The 26,048-nt window shown below is 32.8% G+C and overlaps 1 protein-coding gene across 5 annotated transcripts in view; it reads left to right on the top strand.

The window, feature by feature from the left end:
* The window catches only part of ABCD2 (ATP binding cassette subfamily D member 2), a gene marked incomplete at both ends in the record, with an annotated part of 79,921 nt that overhangs the window by 1,966 nt on the left and 51,907 nt on the right, over positions 1 to 26,048 (top strand). For 2 of the 5 annotated variants that reach the window (XM_081249314.1, XM_081249315.1), the window contains 5 exons: positions 477 to 657; positions 9,438 to 9,553; positions 12,370 to 12,538; positions 13,270 to 13,364; positions 17,065 to 17,210. In XM_081249314.1, the coding sequence (XP_081105440.1) occupies positions 477 to 657; positions 9,438 to 9,553; positions 12,370 to 12,538; positions 13,270 to 13,364; positions 17,065 to 17,210 (707 nt within the window). Of the gene's footprint in view, positions 1 to 476; positions 658 to 9,431; positions 9,554 to 12,369; positions 12,539 to 13,269; positions 13,365 to 17,064; positions 17,211 to 26,048 lie in introns of all 5 variants that reach the window. The other 3 variants (XM_081249312.1, XM_081249313.1, XM_081249316.1) reach the window with 3 other exon arrangements.

The raw sequence follows: 26,048 nt of genomic DNA on the forward strand, positions 1-26,048 counted from the left end.
ATAAATTATAGCATGCTGTAGGCTTCTTGCATTTAAGACAAAACCTAGTAAATTGAGTTAGTTCAAAAGTGGAGTCTAATTACACATATACATGTCATGTGTTTATTTTCAGATATTTTTGCTGCAATCAAAATGGATAAGTTTCTGTTTATTCATGTCTTATGGAATATCATTTAATTTTAACATCTTATACATATAAATTTGAAAACATAAGTATAAATCACTTGTATATATTTATATTTAACATTATATTTACTGAATATCAGACATTTAAAAAATAATACAGATGTGATTACAACTAAATAATGACTAATTCTGACATTAATCTGTATTTATTGGTTGTTAGAATCACAGGTAATAGTATACTAAGTAAAACAAAATAATATGTAATTATCTTTAAAGAAAGTCCTCAAACATACATTATTTATTTTTATAGTTCATACTAGGTTAATTCTTATCTCTTTTTCTCTCCATAGGTAGAAATGAAGCAACTCCAGAAAAGTTACAAAGCTTTAGCAAATCAGATGAACCTCATTTTATCCAAACGTTTGTGGTACATCATGATAGAGCAGTTCTTGATGAAGTATGTTTGGAGCAGCAGTGGACTAATTATGGTGGCTCTACCTATTATCACTGCAACTGGCTTTGCAGATGGTGGTAATGGCATTTATGTTTAATAGTAAATATATGTTTCTGATTATTTCTCTTTAAGGTGTCACTGCTGGAGTTATGTCAGTGAATTGTGTAGCCATCATTCTATAGTCCTTAATGGTCAGAAACAATGGCAGACTTTGCAACATCCAGTAATAAGACCAGCAATATGAAAGAAGTGACTCAAAAGACCTTTACAGTTCCATGATATTTCAGAAACCTCTGATGTAGTGTTTTTGGGAGTTGATCTTGAGCAATTTTAATTATACTGCCTAATATAGAATGATTCTCTAGTTTACAGTTCAACTCAACACAAATTAATACCTTCAAAAGGAGTATAATAGAAAGTCTCCACATGTGTTGTAAATTTCAGTTCTGCACATAGCATGCATTTAGTCTATAAATATTCTATAACTAGATCTGCCCTGATTTGAGATTTGAATAGTTGGTTGACTACATTAGACAATTAATAATACTGTTTCAGGGAGAGCTTCATGCCATGTAACAGGGTCTCCTCTACTTGTAGGTAATATAGAAAACCTCCTATTTGGTGGTATTGTGGGGATAGGGATTGTCAAGTTTCAGGGGTCTAATTCTATCCTACCACTGTCCCAGTGGTTTTTTTAATCAACATTTTTCATCCTTTGGAACAACTAAGAAAGGTAAAGACAAGGAGGACAATATTAAAATGTTATGTAATACTTGAGATGGGAGTTTGGGTCTTAATTGGCGGGACAGAGGGGGATTAATTAAAGAAGCAGCATTTTCCTCTCTTTTTCCAAAGTAAAATATTCCCCCTCCTCTTTAAAAACCACTTGACCAAAATTGGTCTTAGTGTTGAAGGAGCTAGACAAAAACATGGGCTTTGTGGTGAGACAGAGCTTTGCTCAAGTCTTTGCTTTCCCTCTTTCTGTCTGTGTCCTTTTAGTCATGTTAATTAAACTGTCTAAACCTCAGTTTCCTCATCTGTAAAATGAGAATCAGAAAGGCTACTTCAGAGTGGGGTGGTGAGGATTTAGTAGAATAATGTATCAAGAGCATGTATCAAGAACATTGACATGGTGACAATTATTGCCTAGAAAACAAAAGGCAACACTAAGAAAAATGTAACAGAATTCACACTATTTTACAGTTGTTTTGGCGTAGAATTAAGTATTAATAGTTATTTGTTTGAAGTCATCCAATAAAAACAAGTAAAAAATTACCATATGCTTTAATATATTAAAACAGTGCTTTAATGCTTTACCAATTCTCACAAAAACACCTGTCAAATTTGAGTCATTCTTAACCTAAAATTGTTCATTTTGGTAAAGTAGGATTTGTCAATCCCTTGTGGTAAGTGCTATACATATACCAAATATACTGTGCAACTCAACTGTCTAATGGTGTATTTAGACCACTAGGAAAACTGAATTTTATCTGTTTATTTAATGTTTTCAAAATTCATTTTAAAAAGCTTCTATTGAAAAAAGCATTGTTAGTATTTTTAGATTTAATCCTTTCATAATGAAATAAAATAAATTGCTTTTTCAAAAGAGTATTAGAGAAAAAAAGACAAAAATGTATGGTCTTAAGATTAGTTTTACTAAGAAATTTAACAAAATTGTCAGATATTCATAGTGAATATCTATCCATCAGTTTATGGATATTTTATAAGTTTCATGTATAATGTGTATTAGAAACTACCCCAGTGACAAAATTATGGTGTTGTTCTGTTAGTCTTTGGAAGAACTGGTCTTATTAGAAAACCCTGGAGTATTCAACATAGAACATAGAAAATGCAGCTATTAATGGTGACAAATTAACCCCACAGAGAGCAATAAGAAGTAAACAATGTATACAAACAATCTAACAATCTTCTGTAGGTGATGTAATAAGATATTTAAAAATAAATCCTACAAATCTTGAAAATACAATAGTAAATTAAAGAAACAGCATTAAAAGTTTAGATTGAAATTGTGATAATAATCACATTGATGCAAGTGAAACAAAATAATTCTTAAAGCTTCTTTTCAAAAGAAAATTTTATAAAAAGAAAAGCAATGTAAGAATTTCATAGAAGAATAAAATGAATTCATATGATAATATTAAGAGAGTATGCTTTGATATCTTCTATAATTTCTAAGGCTACTGTGTGTATGCTTATAATGTTCGTATGTATGTATTTATGAAATATATTTGACTTATGATGACATACCACATGAAAACACTAACTTATCATTTTACACAGACAAAATAATTAAGTTTTTTTTTAGATAATGATATTATCTTTGAGGCTTTAGGTCTTGGAATTAAATACTATCTATCCTAATCTAGTCTTCAATCTTAATTTATACTTGCGCCCTGAGTTGTCTCTTACATTAGAGATAAATTAAGCACATGATAGTACATATTTTAATAGAAAATTAGATGGAAAAAATGGATGAATAAGAGGGATGGCAAAGAGGAAATGGAGAAAAAGCAGAAAAGAGGAAAGAAAGAGAAGAGTAAAGGAAGAAACAGGCCACTGTTCAAATCTTGGCTCTGCTATTTAGTAGTTATCCATCCTTAAGAAAGTTACAGAAACTTTATATGCCTCAGTTTTCCTTTCTTAACCATAGGAATAATAATATATATTTTATAGAATTGTTATGAAATTATAATGTTCCTTGAAGCAGTCCATGGCAAATAGTAAGAATTTAGGTGGAAGCAATGGTTAATATTTATTACATTCTTACTATACAGGCTCTGGTATCAGATTGCCTGGGTTCAAATGCTGGCTCTTTTGCTTATTGGGCTGTAACTTTGGACAAATCATTTAACCTTTTTGTGCTTCAGTTGCATTGAATCTGTAGGTTGCTTTGGGTAGTATAGTCATTTTCACAATATTGATTCTTCCAATCCGAGAACATAATATATCTCTCCATCTGTTTGTGTCATCTTTTTTTTTAACACCTTTATTAGAGTATAATTGCTTTACAATGGTGTGTTAGTTTCTGCTTTATAAGTGAATCAGCTATACATGTACATATATCCCCATATCTCCTCCCTCTTGTGTCTACCTCCCACCCTCCTTATCCCACCCCTCTACGTGGTTACAAAGCACCAAACTGATCTCCCTGTGCTATGCGGCTGCTTCCCACTAGCTATTTTAGTTTGGTAGTGTATATATGTCCACTTTGATTTGTTTCATCAGTGTCTTATAGTTTTCTGAGTACGGGTCTTGACCTCCTTAGGTAGGTTTATTCCTAGGTATTTTATTCTTTTTGTTGCAACGGTGAATGGGATTGTTTCCTTAATTTCTCTTTCTGATCTTTCATTGTTAGTGTATAGGAATGCAAGAGATTTCTGTGTGTTAATTTTGTATCCTGCAACTTTACCAGATTCATTGATTAGCTCTAGTAGTTTTCTGGTGCCATCTTTAGGATTCTCTATGTATAATATCATGTCATCTGCAAACAGTGACAGTTTTACTTCTTCTTTTCCAATTTGTATTTCTTTTATTTCTTTTTCTTCTCTGATTGCTGTGGCTAGGACTTCCAAAACTATGTTGAATAATAGTGGACATCCTTGTCTTTTTCCAGATCTGTGTAGAAATGCTTTCAGTTTTTCACCATTGAGAATGATGTTTGCTGTGGGTTTGTCATATACGGCCTTTATTATGTTGAGGTAGTTTCCCTCTATGCCCACTTTCTGGAGAGTTTTTATCATAAATGGGTGTTGAATTATGTCAAAAGCTTTTTCTGCATCTATTGAGATGATCATACTGGTTTTATTCTTCAATTTGTTAATATGGTGTATCACATTGATTGATTTGTGTATATTGAAGAATCCTTGCTTTCCTGGGATAAATCTCACTTGATCATGGTGTATGGTCCTTTTAATGTGTTTTTATATTCTGTTTGCTAGTATTTTGTGGAGGATTTTTGCATCTATATTCATCAGTGATATTGGTCTGTAATTTTCTTTTTTTGTAGTATCTCTGTCTGGTTTTGGTATCAGGGTGATGGTAGCCTCACAGAATGAGTTTGGGAGTGTTCCTTCTCTGTAATTTTTGGAAGAGTTTGAGAAGGATGGCTGTTAGCTCTTCTCTAAATGTTTGATAGAATTCACATTTGAAGCCATCTGGTCCTGGACTTTCATTTGTTGGATGATTTATAATCATAGTTTCAATTTCATTACTTGTGATTGGTCTGTTCATATTTTCTATTCCTTCCTGATTCAGTCTTGGAATTTCTAGGAATTTGTCCATTTCTTCCATGTTGTCCATTTTATTGGTATAGTGTTGCTTGTAGTAGTCTCTTATGATGCTTTGTATTTCTGCGGTGTCCATTGTAATTTCTCCTTTTTCATTTCTAATTTTATTGATTTGAGTCCTCGCACTCTTCTTGTTGATGAGTCTGGCTAAAGATTTATCAAGTGTGTTTATCTTCTCAGAGAACCAGCTTTTAGTTTTATTGATCTTTGCTATTGTTTTCTTTGTTTCTATTTCATTTATTTCTGATCTGATCTTTATGATTTCTTTCCTTCTCCTAACTTTGGGTTTTGTTTGTTCTTTCTCTAGTTCCTTTAGGTGTAAAGTTGATTGTTTATTTGAGATTTTTCTTGTTTCCCAAGGTAGGCTTGTATAGCTATAAACTTCCCTCTTAGAACTGCTTTTGCTGCATCTCATGGGTTTTGGATCGTTGTGTTTCCATTGTATTTTGTCTCAAGGTAGTTTTTGATTTTCTCTTTGATTTCTTCAGTGATCTCTTGATCATTTAATAACATATTGTTTTGCCTCCTTGTGTTTGTGTTTTTAACGATTTTTTCCCCTGTAATTCATTTCTAATCTCATAGCATTGTGGTCAGAAAAGCTGCTTGATATGATTTCAAATTTCTTAGATTTACCAAGCCTTGATTTGTGACACAAAGTGTGATCTATCCTTGAGAATGTTCTGTGTGCACTTGAGAAGAAAGTGTAATCTGCTCTTTTCGGATGGAATGTCCTATAGATATCAATTAAAGCTATCTGGTCTATTGTGTCATTTAAAGCTTGTGTTTCCTTATTAATTTTCTGTCTGGATGATCTGTCCATTGGTGTAAGTAAGGTGTTAAAGTCCCCCACTATTATTGTGTTACTGTTGATTTCCTCTATTATAGCCATTAGCATTTACCTTATGTATTGAGGTGCTCCTATTTTGGGTGCATATATATTTATAATTGTTTTATCTTCTTTTTGGATTGATCACTTGATCATTATGTAGTGTCCTTCCTTGTCTCTTGTAACACTCTTTAATTTAAAGTCTATTTTATCTGATATGAGCATAGGTGCTCGAACTTTCTTTTGATTACTATTTGCATGGAATATCTTTTTCCATCCCCTCACTTTCCATCTGTATGTGTCCCTAGGTCTGAAGTGGGTCTCTTGTAGGCAGCATACATATGGGTCTTGTTTTTGTGTACATTCAGTGAGACTGTGTCTTTTGGTTGGAACTTTTAATCCATTCTCATTTAAGGTAATTATCGATATGTATGTTCCTATTACCATTTTCTTAATTATTTTGGGGTGTTTTGTAGGTCCTTTTCTCCTCTTGTGTTTTCTGCTTGGAGAAGTTCCTTTAGCATTTGTTGTAGAGCTGGTTTGGTGGTGCTGAATTCTCTTAGCTTTTGCTTGTCTGTAAAGCTTTTGCTTTCTCCGTCAAATCTGAATGAGATCCTTGTCGGGTATAGTAGTCTTGGTCATAGGTTCTTCCCTTTCATTACTTTAAATATATCATGCTACTCCCTCTGGCTTGTAGAGTTTCTGCTGAGAAATCAACTGTTAACCTTACGGGAGTTCCCTTGTATGTTAGTTGTCATTTTTCCCTTGTTGCTTTTAATAATTTTTCTTTGTCTTTAATTTTTTTCAATTTGGTGACTATGTGTTCAGCATGCTTCTCCTTGGGTTTATCCTGACTGAGACTCTCTATGCTTCCTGGACTTGGGTGGCTATTTCCTTTCCCATGTTAGGGAAGTTTTCAACTATAATCTCTTCAAATATTTACTCGGGTCCTTTCTCTCTCTCTCTTCTCCTTCTGGGACCCTATAATGTGAATGTTGTTGCATTTAATGTTGTCCCAGAGGTCTCTTAGGCTGTCTTCATTTCCTTTCATTCTTTTTTCTTTATTCTGTTCCATGGCAGTGAATTCCACCATTCTGTCTTCCAGGCCACTTATCTGTTCTTCTGCCTCAGTTATTCTGCTATTGATTCCTTCTAGTGTATTTTTCATTTCAGTTATTGTACTATTCATCTCTGTTTGTTCTTTAGTTCTTCTAGGTGTTTTTTCTTTAAATCTTCTAGGTCTTTGTTAAACATTTCTTGTATCTTCTCAATCTTTGCCTCCATTCTTTTTCTGAGGTCCTGTATCATCTTCACTGTCATTATTCTGAATTCCTTTTCTGGTAGGTTGCCTATCTCCACTTCATTTAATTGTTTTTCTGGGGTTTTACCTTGTTCCTTCATCTGGTACATAGTCGTCTGCCTTTTCATTTTGTCTGTCTTTCTGTGAATGTGTTTTTTGTTTCACAAGCTGCAGTATTGTGGTTCTTTTTGCTTCTGATCAGTTTTATTTCTTCTTAATGAGGCTATCAGTGAAAGCTATTATTCAAACCCCTTTTAACCCAAATTCATAAAATCCCATAATTATTTTAGATCATCAGCCACATTCTCTGAGCCAAAACTATTCTTAGCACTTTAACTGATACAGCAGTCACTATTTTGGTAGCTTGCTGAGAATCCTTTGTTAATTTTTTGTGGCTATCTAAATTTTATCACACATTTAAATGTGTTTAAGAATATCTACATTCTGTTCCCAGCCTACTTAGCCATTCAGGTCTTTCTCTCATCACTTATACTAACACTCAAAGCCTTTCTTTTTTCATTCTTCAAGGAAACATACTAACTTCAAGGGAACAAAAGATAGTTCTCTAGAGCAGTACTTAACTCTCGAGCTAGGAGGTCCCCATAAACTCATGGTTTTTCTGATACTCAAGTAAAATCAGTGCTTAACACCAACCCATACTGTAACTTGACGAGGTTATTATTCAATTGGCATTGCTTGAAATTTCCCTTCTTTGAGACATTGTTTATGCTGTACTTGTGATCTTTTAAAATTGTATGCAGTCTTTAAGGCCTCACTCCCAGTCTACTCCTCCATGAAGTATTTCTTGTCTCTTGCAGAAAGAAATTATTTTTGCATCCTTCAAATGTGTCATATTAACTCTCCTCATAGGCTGCCCTGCATTGTTATTTGGGAACTTCTCTTCTTTCTCCTATGAAACTGTAAGCTTCCTAAGGAAAGAATCTGAAAATTACATTTAATCCTTGCATATCCTGTAACACCTTGCCTAATTTCTTGTAAATCCTGCTGTTCAGTAAATATCTGCTGAGTGAATTTTACCTTATATTATGCATGGATCCCTTTCAAACTCAGCTGAGCTGTCTATGAGCAAGTAAAGGTGAAAGTATCCGGTAGTTGTAGCAGGGCACATGTTAAATATTTGCATGTCATGGAGAAAAAAAAAAAAAAACCCTTTTCACTGAGATAAATCCAAGCAAAATAAATAGCAAAGTGGGCCCATGACTATTTATATTATTCTAATTTCTTCATTAATTTACAGCTTTCAATTTAGAATTTTGGTGATAGTCCATAGAAAGACTGGATAGAGAATCAAATTGATGCCAAGATTAAAGTAATGACCTGGAGAGAATAATTTTAAAGAATAATACTAAATGGAGTAGATATGCAATAATAACAATAACACTTAGAGAAAATAATAACACCTAACATTTAAGAGCAATTATTATAAACTCTGGATTAGGCTAACACTTTGCTTGTATTTCCCCTTTAAATCTCACAACAACCCTCTGAGATAGAATTGTTTGAGATATACTATTATTTCCCTCATTTACACATGAGAAAGTAGCATGGAGAAGATTAGTGGCTTGCTCTACTAACTTTACTACTTGCCATTAAGTAGTAGAGTCTGGACTCTAACTTGGTCTGACTTCTGGCTTTTAACCATAATTCTGCATTGACAGTAATTTAGGATATTTATCTATCTATCCATCCATCCATTCAATACACATTAAGGAGTACTGTGTTCTAGACACTCTGGTGAGTACTATGAATAATGAATAAAATACAGTCTTGCCCCTTAAAGAAGTTATAGTCCACTGGAAAAGCCAGACAAGTGTTTCCAGGAAAACCTGTACTAAAGAGTTAACTCTTTAAGAAAGAGCTTGGCAAAAAAGAAAGTATATTAAAGTCAGAAAATATTATATATGCAAATACCAGAGAGTAAGCAGAATATTGCATGGTTGGGGTGTTGCTAAACTCTAGGGTGAAAGTTGAAACAGGTAGACAGAGCTAGATTATGAGGGTCAGCTACTTTGCATTTCTATTAAAGAAATAACACTAGAAATATTAGCTTAGATTGTAGTTAATGGTATTTTATTGACTGAATCAGTAGTATTTTATTTCCTAGCTCTAATAAGGGCAGGACATTGACTTTGGTAAGGGTTGAAAGAATGCTAAATTAAAATAGTCTTAATTCCTATAGATTTAATTCCTCTAACTCTCCTTCTAGAAAAATAATAAGACAAAGGAAGATTTAAATAAAATCTGGTACAAACACTATTTTTAAAATAATTCATTAATTCCTAGGAAATTGCTGATACTAATGAAAAATTTTCATATGGTTGTTTTAGTCACAGTCTCAGTACAAAACAAAACATTTAGTTACTTAAAAAATTCAACAGTTTTGTAATTTGCTTTTAGATCTAGAGGATGATCGAAAGCAAGCTATGGTTAGTGAGCGGACAGAAGCGTTTACCACTGCTCGAAATTTATTGGCCTCTGGAGCTGATGCTATTGAAAGGATTATGTCTTCATACAAAGAGGTACTTGCATTTCTTGTTATCAATTTGATTAAACTAAGATATATGAAAATGAAGCAAAAATGTAAATTACCACATATGTTTATTATTTTGGAAACATCTTTTCTCTACCAAAAATTGCTGAGTATAATCAAGATAAAGGACAACAACTCCCAAGTCTATTGCTGCTAATACCTTTCAGTTTTTATACTCTCAATTGTCAACTCCTTTTTCTGTCTATAGTGTGACATATTTGCTCTTAAATTTTACTAAAAGGTCCTTTGGTATGGATTTTGGAGCCAGAGTGCCTAAATCTAAATTCTTGCTCTAGTATTTACAAATTATATGAACTTTACCTGTTTCTGTCTGTTTCTTCATCTGTAAAATGGGGATAATGATAGTGATGACTTTGTAGTGTTGTTGTGATAGTAAGCACTTTGATAAGTGTTAGCCAATAATATTAGTTATATACCTTGCAAACTTTTACTTATACTTCAGGACAAGTCAAGCCTTACCAACCACGTATAAAAAACCCTTTTGTGATTCCACTTTCTTTCTGACTTCCCTGCAGAGTCAGGGTTTTCCTTCTCTGTGTTCATAGTACATCTGGTGCTTTACCACATTATTATTATCTATCTTTTGCGTAAGACCCTGAGTGGAAAGCAGGAACTATCTTATTCATCTTTACATTCCTAATATCTATTTTAATGCTTGGAATATTGTATATGGTCAGTAAATATTTGCTGAGAGAATGGTAATAAGACCTACAGATAACACAGGGTTAAGATTAAAAAACACTTTATTCAATTCGGATATTAAATAATATTCCCATGGACAGTCATTCTCACTACTAATTACTCTTGAGGCTTGTGTATCAATATAAATTGCCAGAGCATCATTATAAATTTAGCTACCTATTAAATTATCCTTGGATAAATTATATAAGATAGTTGCAAAGTTTGTGATTTGCTGACAAAACTTTTCAATCTCATTTAACAACTGATTTATTGAATTGGGTTTTTTTAAAAAAGGTAAAACCAGTTGTTTAGGGCCACAAAGCAAGACAACTCAATTAAAACTTTTTTTTCAAATAGTAATTTTGATAATCTGGAGACACAGTTTTGGGGATAGCTTTTTCAGCTAATAAATTACTTATTATTAAAATTAAATGAGAAATCAAAATTTTATATATCTCACATTCAAACACTTTGCTATCTAAGTCATAGAGAGAATATCAGATCTTTTTTCTAGATTGTCTCCAACACAAGAAATTATTGCATTTTGTTTCATTTTGCCTGTATGTGCATTGAATCATAGAACTTTTACTTCTAAAGAATCTTATTACTCCTGTGAAAGCACATGAAAGCATCATGGATTCTCCACTAGCTCTAGAGGGAACAAGGTTTCTTTTTAGACAAACCCCCTTGTCTTATATCTGAAAGTAATTTGTCCACAGTCACATTCTCTTTTTTTTTTTTTTTGACACTCTTTGCCCATTCATCCCTGCATCCTGGTCTACTAACTCAATGCCTCCTGCCTTTCTTTAATTGACCTCCTCATTTGTTTCAGGTTTTTGTAATGCAACTATACTTACTTAGGTTTCTTTTGGATCTATATTTTGTTAATCCTTAGTTCTGATTTCCTCTACTTGGGAACTCAAGAGATTCTCCTAGATAACAGTTTAGAAATTATCCTATATAATAGCTATAACATTAATATATAGAAATGAAATACTAATCTAATTATAGACCTCTCACACAGTAGAGACATGTGGTAGAAGGCTTTTAACAATAATACCTGCTCATTCACTGTTTAAGTTTTGCACACACAAAAATCTTACACAATGTTGGTAATGTATTAGTCCATACTTTATTGTTTAAGAGACATTTATTAGTGACATGCCTTGCTTATTGATACCAATTTCCTACTAAACAGTTCTGTAAGGGAATGGTTTTTGTTGCTTCCTTTTCACTGAGAAAGATGGTCTTGACAGTCCATGAGTCACCTTTCAGATGAGTCACCTTGATAACAAGGTGTTCTTTTAATAGAAAAGCAGCAGAGATTCAACCTAAATTGGACAACTGGCAGAATAGGAGCAAGATACCACTCTATTGAGCCTTTTGAACTAAAGCAGAGATTTATCTCATCTTATAATCTCATCTAGAAAAAAAGTCATACTTAATATTTTTCTTTGGGTGTATAAATCATGTTTGGCTTGAAAAGAAGCTGAATTTTGTGGGCTTTGGACTGAAAAGGATTTAAAGCTTTTCACTGAGCTCACACCAATATTGGTATCCACTAGCAGGGGTATTTTCTCTGGCCAAACTTAGGAATTTTGACAATCAGTTTGACTCAGAAATGTCATTTCATAATAAGAAAAATATGCATTTTTCTTCTATTTAAAATCTTCTATTTTTAATTGAAAAAAGATATCAAAATAAAGAATCATTATTTCACTGAATGGATTTAAGCTTTTCACAAACCTTCTAATTTCTGGAAATCAAATTTTCATGCAAACGGGGGCCAAATCAGAAAATTGATTGAAAGATTTTTAAGTCTCACTAATATTCTGAAGTCTTTACATTTCGCTTTGAACCCTGACTTGAATGAATAATTTTTATGTGTTTTTTAATTCCAATCAAACTTAAGCTGTCAACTTGCTATGCTGCTTTCTTGATAAGTTTTTTAGTGTTACTGGTTTTAGTTATCAGATGTACTATCTACTTTTCATGTATAATAAAATAGGATCTTTAACATTAAATCAAGAGGCTTATATGATTGCACATTTGTTTAAAAGTCTGTCTTGAGTATACTATTTTATCTCCCTATGTTGGTTTTAGATAACTGAATTAGCAGGCTATACTGCTCGAGTATACAACATGTTTTGGGTCTTTGATGAAGTTAAAAGAGGCATTTATAAGAGAACTGCTGTCTTGCAAGAGTCTGAAAACCATAGCAAGAGTGGAGTTAACGTAGAATTACCCCTCAGTGAGACACTGGAAATCAAAGGTATTAAACTCAAATGTTTTTATATTTTTTCTATATTTAAATGTTTAACAACAGAACCAAAGTTTTTTAGAAGATAGCTTTGAACAGATGTAAGACACCAACATTTAGTTATTTAAACAGTTATTCCTAAAGTTAGTGCTGCATTTTGAGGAGTAGTGACTAATATTACCATAAAAAATATTATGCTACTTTTATTTAGGACAAAATGTCTAGAATTATTTTTAGAAACTGCACATATGGCAGAATGAATTGTTTGCGTTTAAAATTCAAATAACAGAATTAGAGCTAATGTCATGCTATTCTCCATCATTCTATCATTTGGCTTGGTTATTATAGTTTTAAAAATTATAGTTTTCTATGTCTTAATTTCCTTTTTTCAACTGTGTTTTTTTCTATAGGAAAGTTTAATTGAGAAAAATAAGTAGTTATAAACAGTGTGGCTGGGTTATACCAGATAGAGTTTAGCTTTGCTCTCATTATGATATTAACATCATATTACAGTAAAATAATATTTCTGAGAAAGATTTTCCAAATAGATATGTCAAAATGTGCAAATTTACATTAGACTTTCTTTAGATATAGATATCTATATTTACATTTATTTCTATGATTCATTAATGTAAATTATCTTTATAGTGAATTTATCTGTTATGCTACATTATACTTTAAGTTATTTAATTAGCAATAACACATGATAGCTTTTGAAACTTAAACTTTTCCTTAACTTATAGGAAAAGTTATTGATGTGGATCATGGAATTATTTGTGAAAATGTTCCCATAATTACACCAACGGGAGAAGTGGTGGCTTCCAAGCTAAACTTCAAAGTAAGATGATATTCAAGAATCTTCTGATTGTTGCCAACACAATAATACAAAACAACTCAGAATTCATGTACTTTATATTAAATACTTGGAGGAGCATATGGAAAGGAGGGGAAATCAAGAAAGGTATGCACAGAGGCTCAATTACAGAAGCAGTTACTTCCTCAGAAAGCAGAGAGAAAGAAAAATTTGATTTCTACTGCTTTATGGCCTGGTTGAAAATCAAAATTAGAGTACACTGAGAGCCTATACAAAGTAACTTTTGGGAACAATAGGAAACTTCTTCAGAAATTAATATCTGGAAATACATTTTATTTTTTTCCTTATAGGAGTTACTCAAAAAATACAAGCCTATATTGTTATATATTTACTAAAATATGAGAGAAGTCATCAGCAAGTTTACATTCTCTAAATTTAATTTATATCTTCAATAATCACATCTTCTATTAGGAAAAAATGATCAGAAGATTCATGAATTGGAATTTAGCTTTTAATTCTGTTGAGAATAATAGTTATTTGTTATTTAATACTCTGTCTTGATTACAAAAACTAAGGTGCAAAAATAGCTAATAAATCTGAGACCCTGATTTAAAGTATTGTAAAATTCAAACACACATTTTGGAATCCTAGTACAAAATAATTTGCTGATAAGTATAATGGAGTTATCTGTGCGTAGTTCAAACAATGACATGATTGGACTTGATAACAGAATTAGAAACATGACCGTATATGTGCATTTAATGATTTTAATATGGACCTTAGTCTAGGTTTAATTATTAAAGATGTATTTGAAAATGCATAAGCCTGCTGGAAGAGGATAAGAAGTACTGAACAGGGAGAAATTCTGAGTTAATAAACGTAAGAGAAATTGTGTTTTAACTACAATTTGGATGGGCTCTATTTTTCCATTAATGGACCTATAGAGTAGCAATAAGGTGCTAATGATGCAGCATAATCTTAAGTAGATTTAAAATAAAGCCTTTGAAGAGGCCTACATGGGGTATTTAACTATTTGCTATTACTTTAGCAATTTTTAATGTATGACTTTTTATAGAGGTTTTTCATCAGGTTAGGTTTCATAATATCAATTCTTGTTGCTCCATTTATTAAATAGAGGAAGAGTCTTGAATTCTCCCACCTACTAACTAAATACATTATTGTGGACACATAACACTCTTTCTGTGAAAAAATTCAAAGCTCAGTATATTTTTATATAAAATGAATTTTAAAATACTTAATCTAGTGAAAGTGTCATAAATTTTGAGGTTCTCCAATGGTATATTTTAATATAGTATACTTTTATGATAATTATTTATTTCTGAGTCAGACGGGGAGTTTTATTTAAAGTCTCAGGTCCCCAAAGTATAATACAAAATTTTGTTTCCTCTGCATGGATTGATAAATAAACAGGTTTCTAGAGGAAAACATTCTCGTTCTTATGTTAGCCTTTTGGAATTAAAAAACCATTTGGAGAAGAAAATTTCAGTAAATGTGGGAATTCTTTTGCCTCACACTGTTTACTAAACATCAGAAAACTTATGCTAAAAAATGATATGAATGTAGAAAAGTCTTCTATTATAACTCAAAATGTGTTAAATTTCTGAGAATTCCTAGTAGAGAACGACCCTATTAAATATTTTGTTTATATACCTTTTGCCATGGCACATACCTTTAAAAAATCTTTTGAAAAGTGTTTATGCTTCTACAAAATTAAACTTTCTTAATCCTCTCTCTACTGAAAGAGCAGAGCAAATCACAAAACCCTTTCTGGGTTCTTCCCAGGATTTTTTTTTAACTTTATTCTATCAAAATGGCATTTCAGTTTGCCTACAATTAGGGAGAAAAAATATCTGTGGTCAGATTTTATAGACTCAAGCTTGCTCCTGTCTTATGTCCTTGTGGTAGCTATCTTTATTGCCTGGAATGCTCTTCCACCAGATCTTACTTGTTACTTCTTGTCACCAGGCTAAGGCAAAATGGTATCTCCTCAAAGAGGACTTTCCTGACCACCTAATCAAAAGAAGCCCCCTTCCCCTGCCAACCTCACAATGCCACCATCTTTCCCTAACACATCTTCCTTTTTTGCTATCATAATAGCATTTACGACTAGTTAATTTTTTGTTCACGTGTTTATTGCCATCTTTGCCATTGAAATGTAAGCTCCACAGAACAGGAACTTTGTCTTGAGCAGCACTGTATCTTCTGTGCCTAGAAGAATGTCAAGCACATTTAGATATTCAATCAATGTTTGCCGAGGAAATGACTAATTACTTAGAATATAGATCTGAACCATTTTTGCTTTACATATATTTATTACATACATTCTTAGTTCTTTTATCAAACCTTCATATCAACCTTTTTTTCCTTCCCTTCCTCCCTTCCCCCTTCCTCTCCCTACCACATTCTTTCAGCAAAAAGATTTTAGCTTATGTTATACACAGCAAATGAGTAATGGATATACATGGATATGGTTCCTTATACTGACATAATACAAGTAATATAATGCTCTTTCACCTTTGAGTTTTCAACATAATGTATTCTACATCATGGACCTTAGATATTTGTATCTATACTGTACAAAGCTACATATACAGGCATACTGTAAATTTCTACCTCTCGTACTTTTATACTATATTCTTTTTTTTTTTTTTTTTTTTTTTTTTTGCGGTACGCGGGCCTCTCACTGTCGTGGCCTCTCCCGTTGCGGAGCACAGGCTCCGGACGCGCAGGCCCAGCGGCCATGGCTCACGGGCCCAGCCGCTCCGCGGCATGTGGGATCCCCCCAGACCAGGGCACGAACCCGCATCCCCCGCATCGGCAGGCGGACTCCCAACCACTGCGCCACCAGGGAAGCCCTACTATATTCATTTTTTAGTCACTGATTATAAAATATCATTTGTTCTTAGAAGTAAATCAGATTTTTAAATGTTCCTTTTTCTTGACCCTTACAATACCTTTAAGATAGCACATTGACAACTTCCTGATCCTATTGGGTGGAATAAGAAGTCATGAAATTTAACTGTTTTAAATGATAAGTAAGCTGAAAGATTCTAAGAGAATCATCCAATCAACAATCGATAAATAGCTTAATTCATCCCTAGACATAAGATAAATTATAGTCTTCTTGCTTGTCTCTGTCTTAATTTCCTAAACATATTTTATCCATCTGTGAATAAACCAAAATTAGAATCATTTTATGTCTCTCATTATGGGCATTTGTGATTTCTGTAACATTTCAGACTACTGAATTAAACAACCCAACTGACTTGTAGAACTCCAACTTACAAATACAACAGAGTTGTATCTTAATTGAAGTAAATTTAATCAAATATTAATATAAATAAAATAAATTCAATCTATTTTAATTTAAATTAAATTTTTACAATTTCTTATTTCCACGTGGTTATGTTCCTATGTATTTGTGTAGTATGTGATGGCAAGACCTCAGTGAAAATTTTGGGAAGTCAGTGCTCATTTGAAGAAGATCCACTTCTTTGGAATTGGATCATTTTATGATGCTTTTAGCGTCAGAGCGTAGTCAAAAGCCAGATTTGATGGTCTCAATCCCAATATGTTTTTCTTTGATTCCTTGCCCATCCTAGGTTATCATGTGTTTGAAAGTTTTAAAAAAAAACCCTTTTAAATGCTGCCAAATGAAACCATTTTTACATATTGTAATTTCTAATTTTATTTCTTACCTTAGGTAGAAGAAGGAATGCATCTTTTGATAACTGGTCCCAATGGTTGTGGGAAAAGTTCTCTCTTCAGAATTTTAAGTGGGCTCTGGCCTGTGTATGAAGGAATCCTATATAAACCACCTCCACAACATATGTTCTATATTCCACAAAGGTAGGTAAAGTTTCTTATATCACAATGAACAATTTCCTTTTGCTTTTGAATTATCTTGATTCCTTAAGCTCTTCTGTAGGTAATCTTTAAGCATGTTTTTATTGAGAGATGCAATTAAGGAAATAAAAATTATCCTAAAAAGTTTTATTACTGCTTTGATTATAATAGTTTCCAGGATAATAACAATTCTTTTCATTTTCATGTCATTGTAATGACCACTCAGAGACTATAGATGTTAGTCTCAAGGAGTAGCAGGCTACTCCAAAGAGTAAGTATATTGCCTTAGATGTCAGATTATCTCTTCTCACAAAAAATTAATAGTTCTTGGATAGTATACTAGTCTTTCCATCAAGCTGCATACATTCATGTGTTCTAAAATTGTTCAATTATGTTTTAAGAGCCTCTGTGAAATAATCTTTATCACAATTCTGTTATATAATTAATTAATGATTTGAAACTACCTTAATTAAAAATATTTTACTCTAATAATGAGTGTAAAAGTAAGCATAGAAATATTTAAAAGGAACATTTTTCGTCTGAAGTTTTTAACTATCTTCCTTCATAACAATTTACAGATGTCTAAACAGAAAGTTATACTTGAAAATTTGGAATATTCATTGTGGGTGAGAGAAAATTACATTTAAAGAGAATTAAAATTAAATTCATCTGACCCAGTAAGTTTTCCATCTGTCATCACCCTGGGTTAGGTCGACGTCACAGAAGTACTCCTATTGTGTTAGAGGACTATTCTGTGGAACCTAATAGAGCACCTATGCTGAAATTATATTGCAAGAGCAAATATAAAAGTTACATCAAGTATGAAGCTATCACATCTCTCTTCATCTTTTTCCTTTGTCAGAAAGTGTTTGTACAGTCCTGCCCACTGGACTAATTTTTAGATCATATGTTGTAGTTATGTGGATGAGGCTTTGTGGGGCTTTTTCTTTAAAGTAAGACCTATCAGAGTAGTAGGAAGCTATCTGAAGTGTAGAAGGATGAAGAACTGTATTGCCAGTAAGAAAATATTGGATGTGAGCAGTGCTATGAATACTTATATTTAACACAAAATAGATAACATCTGTAACAGCAGAATCATTGTCTCTTTCTGTCTGTGCTTTAGAATCCTTTTGGGAAATGTTCTGGATCTGAAAATTAAATAATACTGCCAAAGTTTAAGTTTCAGACGTTAATGCATTAAGTAGACCGATTTTAATTTCTTATTTAGGTTTTAAAGCATAAAATCATGAGGAAATATTCTGTTACATCATAGAATCTACTCTTTTAATGCAGATAAAATCGTATACATAAATTTTTTTATTTTTTGCCATTTTAGATTTCATTTATAATATAGATACAGTTCTTTTTTTTTTTTAGATACAGTTCTTGAATATAGCTATACCCTGAGCAATAAAAGACATTTCTCAGACATAAGAAAGTGCATAATCAGCAAAGTTATCCTTCAGAAATGAAGGAGAAATATTTTCCCAGACAAATAAAAGCTGAGGGAATTCATGTTCATTAGACCTGCCTTACAAGAAATGCTGAAAGGAGTTCTTCAAATTGAAATGAAAGGCTGCTAATTAGTAACAGGAAAACATATGAAAATATACAACCCTGGTAAATGTAAATATATAGTCAAATTCATAATACTCTAATACTGTATTATGGTGGTGTGTTAACCATCTAACTCTTAGTATAAAGGTTAAAGGACAAGAGTATTAAAATAACTATAACTAGTACAATTTATTAATGAATACACAATATAAAAAGAGGAAAATTATGACATTAAAAACATAAAAGGGAGAGAGTAAAACTTGCAAGATGTTTTATATACGCCTCATAGGAACCAGAAAACAAAAACCCACAGTAGATTCACAATAGATAAAGAGAAGGAAATAAGAGCATACCACTACAGAAAATCACCAATTCACAAAGGAAGGCTGCATGAGAGGAAGAAAGGAACAAGAGACAAAACAACCAGAAAACAATAAGATGGCATTAGTAAATACTTACCTGTCAATAACTAGTCTAAATGTAAATATATTGACTTTTCCAATCAAAAGACATAGAATGGTTGGATGGATGAAAAAACAAGACCCAACTTATTTGCGTTATAAGACATTATAAGACACTCACTTCAGCTTTAAAGACACACATAGACTGAAAGTGAAGGGATGGAAGAAGTTATTCCATCTAAATGGAAACCAAAAGAGAGCAGGGATAGTTATACTTATATCAGAAAAATTAGATTTTAAGCCAAAATTGCTAAAAAGAGACAAAGAAGGTCATTATATAATGAAAATGGGGTAATTCATCAAGAAGATATAACAGTTGTAATATATGTACACTCAACGTCAGAGCATCTTAATATATTAAGCAAATACTAACAGATCTGAAGGGAGATAGACAGCAATAAATTAATAGTTAGGGACTTCAGTGCCCCACTTTCAACAGTTCATCCAGACAGAAAATCAACAGGGAAATATTGGACTTGAACCAATATTTAGACCAAATGGATTTAGTAGACATATACAGACATTCCATCCTATGGCAGCAGAATACACGTCTTCTCAATCATGCCCGGAACATTCTCTAGGAATATTATATGATAAGACACAAAATAAGTCTTAGCAAATTTAGGAAGATTGAAATCATACCAAGAATTTTTCCCATTATAACAACATGAGACTTGCAATCAGTAACAGGAGGAAAGCTGAAAATTTTACAAATACGTGGAAATTAAACAACACACTCTTGAGCAACCAGTGGATCAAAGAAGAAATTAAAATATCTTGAAAGAAATGAAAATGGAAACAGTATATGAAAACCTATGTGATATGGCAACAGCAGTTCTAAAAGGGATATTTATAGCAATAAGTTAAGAAAAAAAGAGATCTCAAGTAAACCTAACTTTACATCTCAAAGGAACTAGAAAAAGAACAACAAATAAAGTCCAAACTTTGCAGAAGGAAGGAAATAATAAAGAGAAGAGCAGAAATAAATGAAATAGAAACGAGAAAACCAATAGAAAAGATTGATAAAACTAAGAAGTGATTATTTGTAAAGGTAATATTGATGAGCCTTTAGCCTATCCCTGGGATGCAAAGTTGGTTCAACATTGCAAATCAATAAATATGATACACCACATTAATAGAATGAAAAACAAATATCATATGATCATCTCAACAGATGCAGAAAAAGCATTTGACAAAATGCAATATCCTTTCATAATATTAACTCTCAACAAACTGGATCTAGAAGGAACATACTTCAACATAATAATAGCCACATTTGACAAACTCAGAGTTAATATCACATTCAATGGTGAAAGAATGAAAGCTCTCCCTCTAAGATCAGGAGCAAGACAAGGGTGCCCACCCTGACCATTCTCATTCAACAAAGTACTGGAAATCTTAGATAGAGCAATCAGGCAAGACAAAGAAATAAAGGCATTCAAGCCAGAAGGGAAGAAGTAAAATTGTCTTTGCAGATAATATGATCTTTCATGTAGAAAATCCTAAAGACTTCACCAAAAACATTTAGAACAAATCAATGAATTCAGTAAAGTTGAAGGATACAAAATCAACATACAGAAATCAATTGTGTTTCTATACACTAGCAACAAACTATCTGAAAAGAAATAAAGAAAAACTATTCCATTTACAATAGCATCAAAAACAATAAAGTACTTAGGAATAAATTTAGCCAAGGAAGTGAAAGACCTATACACTGAAAACTATAAGACTTTGAGGAAAGAAACTAAAGAAGACACAAACAATTGGAAAGATATCCCAGATTCATGGACTGAAATAATTAATATTATTAAAATGTCCATACTGCACTAAGCCATCTATAGATTCAATGCAATTCCTATCAAAACTCCAATGGCATTTTCCACAGAAATAGAAAAAACAATACTAAAAATTTTGTGGAAGTACAAAAGACCCTGAATAGTCAAAGCAATCATGAAAAAGAAGAACATGGTTAGAGGCATCACACTTCCTGTTTTCAAACTCTGTTACAAAGCTATAGTCATCAAAACAGTATGGTACTAGTATAAAAATAGGCATAAACCAATGGAAGAGAATAGAGGGCGCAGAAATAAATGCCTGCATATGGTCAATTAATATTTGCCAAGAGAGTCAAGACTACTCAAGGATAATCTCTTCAATAAATGGTATTGGCAAAACTGGATAACCACATGCAGAAAAATGAAATTGGACTTCTTCTGTCTTACACCACTCACAAAACTGAACTTGAAATGGATTAAAGACTTAAATGTAAGACCAGAAACCATAAAACTCTTAAGACATAGGAAAAACTCCTTGACATTGGTCTGGGCAATGATTTTTTGGATATGACACCAAAAGCACAAACAATAAAAGCAAAAATCAGCAGGTGGAACTACATCAAACTAAAAATCTTCTACACAGTGAAGAAAACCACCAACAAAATGAAAAGCCAACCAATGGAATGGGAGGAAATATTTGCAAGTCTTATATCTGATAAGAGGTCAATATCCACAATATATAAGGAGCTCATACAACTCAATAGGAAAAAAAAAAAGCACAGTTTAAAAATGGGCAGAGGATCTTAATAGACATTTTTCCAAAGAAGATATACAGATTGTCCAACAGGTACATGAAGAGGTGCTCAACATCACTAATCATCAGGGAAATGCAAGTCAAAACCACAATGAGATATCACCTCACACCTGTCAGAGTGGCTAATCTCAAAAGATAAGAAATAACAGGCGTTGGCAAGGATGTAGAGAAAAGGGAACCCCTATGAACTCCTGGTGAGAATGTAAGTTGGTGGAGCCACTATAGAAAGCAGTATGGAGTTTCCTCAAAAAATTAAAAAGAGAACTACTGTACGATCTAAACTCCCATGTTCATTGAGGCATGATTCACAATAGCCAAAATATGAAAACAACCTAAATGTCTGTCAACAGATGAATAGAAAGAGATGTGGTATGTATGTATATACAATGGAATATTCTTAAGCCATGAAAAAGGAAATCCTGACATTTGTGACAACATAAGTGAAATAAGTCTGACAGAGAAAGATTAATACTGTATTGATATCACCTATATGTGGAATCTAAAAAAGCTGAACTTGTAGAAACAGAGTAGAGTGGTGGTTACCAGGAGCTGGAGAGTGGGGGAAATGGGGAGATGTTGGTCCAGAGTACAAACTTACAGTTAGAAGTTGAATAAATTCAAGGAATTTAATACACACCATTGTGATTAGAGTTAATAACACATTATATACTGGTAGTTGTTAAGAGAGTAGACCAATGTTCTCACCACAAAAAAAGTGGTAATTATGTGAGTAATAGAAGTGTCAGGTAACAATATGGTGATAATTATTTTGCTGTATGTAAGAATATCAAATCAACGTGTTTATAACTTGAACTTACACCATGTTATACGTCAACTTTATCTCAGTAAACCTGGAAGAAATATCACTGAGCTGTACACTTAAAAATGGTTAATATGGTAAATTTTATTTTACATGTATTTTACCACAGTTTTTAAAAGTGGAAAAAAAAAGGAAAAAAAAGTGCAAAAATTCTAGTCTTTGCCCTCACGAGACCTATGTTATTTTGCAACAAGCATAAATCACTAGGAAACTTTTTCTTAATTATGAAATTTACTCTTGCCTAGGCAAAAGGTCAACTACAACTTAGTTAAGAAAAATGAGAATGAAAGTCTATTTTTTTTTTTTTTTTTTTGCGGTATGCGGGCCTCTCACTGCTGTGGCCTCTCCCGTTGTGGAGCACAGGCTCCGGACGCGCAGGCTCAGCGGCCATGGCTCACGGGCCCAGCTGCTCTGCGGCATGTGGGATCTTCCCGGACCGGGTCACAAACCCGTGTCCTCTGCATCGGCAAGCGCACTCTCAACCACTGCGCCACCAGGGAAGCCCGAAAGTCTATTTTTTAAGGCTTAATATTTTTTTAAGAATTAATGTTAAAAGTCATTTTATCTTGATTATAAAGCCTCTAGAAACATGAAAATTGGTATTTGTTTAAAATCCTATAGGACCAATATCTTTCAAAAGAGCATAAAATTTATTTAAATGTATATGTAAACTAGGAGAGCCTAAATATAGTATTTACATCTAGTATTCTAAAAGCTATTCATTTTTTCAAAAAAGTTTGAAAATAATCTTATGTGCCTTTATGATTTAAAAGAAAGCTGCTACATAGACGGGAGGGGAGTTTGGGGGAGAATGGATACATGTATATGTATGGCTGAGTTGCTTTGCTGTGCACCTGAAACTATCACAACATTGTTTATTGGCTATACTCCAAAATAAAATAAAAAGTTAAAAAAAAAGAAAGAAAGCTGCTACAACCTATTTCAAAATATTTGTCAGTAGGTAATCTTAAACTTTTCTTTTTAGGATATTCTTATTAATGAATATTATCTAGTATCTTATTGCATTAATTTATAGCAATAGAATATAGGTTAAGTACTAGTTTGGCAGAAAAAAACTGTAAATTAAATATAGAATTGAGTCTTATGTACCTACAGAATAAACTTCATAAGTCACAAACAGACCTTTATAATAATCCCCCTGTTTTCACTTTTCATGATAGAAAGACTTCTTGGTAGAGGATCAATCTCCTTATGCAATGATAAAATGTAAATTAATTGTTATTTTTATGGCGAAAAAGGAGTGGGTTTTGTTAAAATGGATTTCTAATAATGTCGTGTAGTGTACAGAAGAAAAAGTAAACTGAGGGAAAAAATGTTCTGATTAAGTATATTGGGACTGCTTATGTTTTTAATGAAATTTTCAGAGAATTTGAAGAGCTGCTATGGCTCAGTTTCAAGTTGGGAAACCTGAATTCCTGAGAAATTGTGAAATCACCTCAATATTTTCCCAGTTAATATCTTTTGTTACTTCAGCAATGTTAATAATGAGAACCAGATAAAAGAAAATCTTGGCCTTGTTTCAAGAATACAAATAAAAAGTTATTTGGGATGGTAGATGGTAAAATTCTTAGTTTTGCTCAGATAGTTCTTAAACTATTTTGGCAATCTTAGGCTGTTTGAGACTGAATTTCCTGAGTAATGTGACTATACTTTTTAAACTGATAGCTGAAACTCATTGTTCCCTACTGTATTAGCCATCTGACCCTCAGGAAAATTCTTACACTTGAATACAGATCCTGAATTTCTTTTGTCAGTTCTTGGTGCACTTTGTCTTAACCACTTAAAGGTTGATTTATGATCTCCTGTTCTAGCTTTCACTAATCCACAAATTTATGGCTCATTAGTCATTTAGTAATTCCCTAGTACATCTCTGTCTTCAGCCATTAAAGACTCTGAAGCCCAATCTTTTTTTCTTTTTTTTTGGCTGCGTCTGGTCATAATTGTGGCATGCGGGCTCTTTGTTGCTGTGCGTGGGCTACAGAGCACATGAGCTCAGTAGTTGCAGCTTGCGAGCTTATTTGTCCCGCGGCTTGTGGGATCTTAATTCCCCGACCAGGGATCAAACTGGCATCCCCCACATTGCAAGATGGATTCTTAACCACTGGACCACCAGGGAATCCCTGAAGCCCAATCTTTAATTTGTTTAGTTCACTTGCTAACAAAATACTGTTGTATGCTAACACTTACCAAAAGGGGAAATTGAAACATTTGGTTGGGGTTGGGGAAACAGCATGAAGGAGAGGAAGGGAAGGAGCGAAGAAGGAAAGAAAGAAGGAAGGGATGGAGGATGGAAGGGAGGGCAGAAAGCAAGACAGAAGATAATAAGTGTTTACTGACAAAAGGCACCAAAATCTCGGGTTCCTTTGTACTACTTAAAAAAAAAAACTCTCCAGGGTATCAGTTGTATACATCACATATTTCTCCCCAGCAACATTCTCCAGTTTGGCAACAACCCACCATGTAATTCTGTTTCCAAAGTTCCTTCTGTCACTACCCTTTCTTGGTAGAAATATCTAGGGACAGAAATTTTAACCATGATCTTCTTACTACTGTAAACTTTATGCCCAGATATTTACACTAAGGCCAACAGATCTAAAATAGATTCAGACTTCCTACATATTTGCATGAAAAGATAATTTGTACACATTTCTGCCCGTACTTGACTTTGAAGTATGAGAAGTAAAAGGTTAAGAAAGTGAAAGGATTATAAGGATTGAATTAAATTTGACTAAGCATTTTTTAAAAGAAAAGAAAAGAAAAAAATGGGGGTGGAATAGTAGGGATATTTTATTTCATATCTTGGGAAAATTACTGTACTTTATTCTTTGTCAATGCTCTACTCCTTTTTTTTTAATCAATGTTTATTAATTCCCTGCTAGAAGATACTTTAGAGGATACTGAATAAAGAAAGACACACTCTCAATGTGTGTTTGTGTCTAATTTGGTTATAAACAAAAACATACAACTATGTCCTATAAAACCCAGGATAAATGCCTCAAGAAAGACAAGAAATGCTATAGAAATATTCAAAATGAGAAAAAATATTGTAGAACAGCGTGTCACTTGACCTGGGTTTTGAAAGTTAGAATTTTAACAATTGACATAAATTGGATGTTTCTCAAATGTCTAAGTAGAGCAGAAATGCCACAGATTCAAGTAAGCATGAGTCTTCTGTTTTTGTTTTTAGGATACTTCCTTCTAAGCAGGGCTGTTCTATCCACCCTCCTTCTAATACACCAAGCTGAGTTAAGCAATTATTTATTATTAATATTATGTCATTGGTACATACTGAAGATAATAGCATCCATCCCCTAGGTCATTAATCATTCCTAAGATGTTCTTTCAGCTGAAGTTCTCTGAATTACTTTTTAAAGTTCTCTAGTGCTTTGGGGG

This window comes from Mesoplodon bidens (assembly GCF_964165515.1).
Source record: "Mesoplodon bidens genome assembly, chromosome: 11".
Taxonomy (NCBI): domain Eukaryota; kingdom Metazoa; phylum Chordata; class Mammalia; order Artiodactyla; family Ziphiidae; genus Mesoplodon; species Mesoplodon bidens.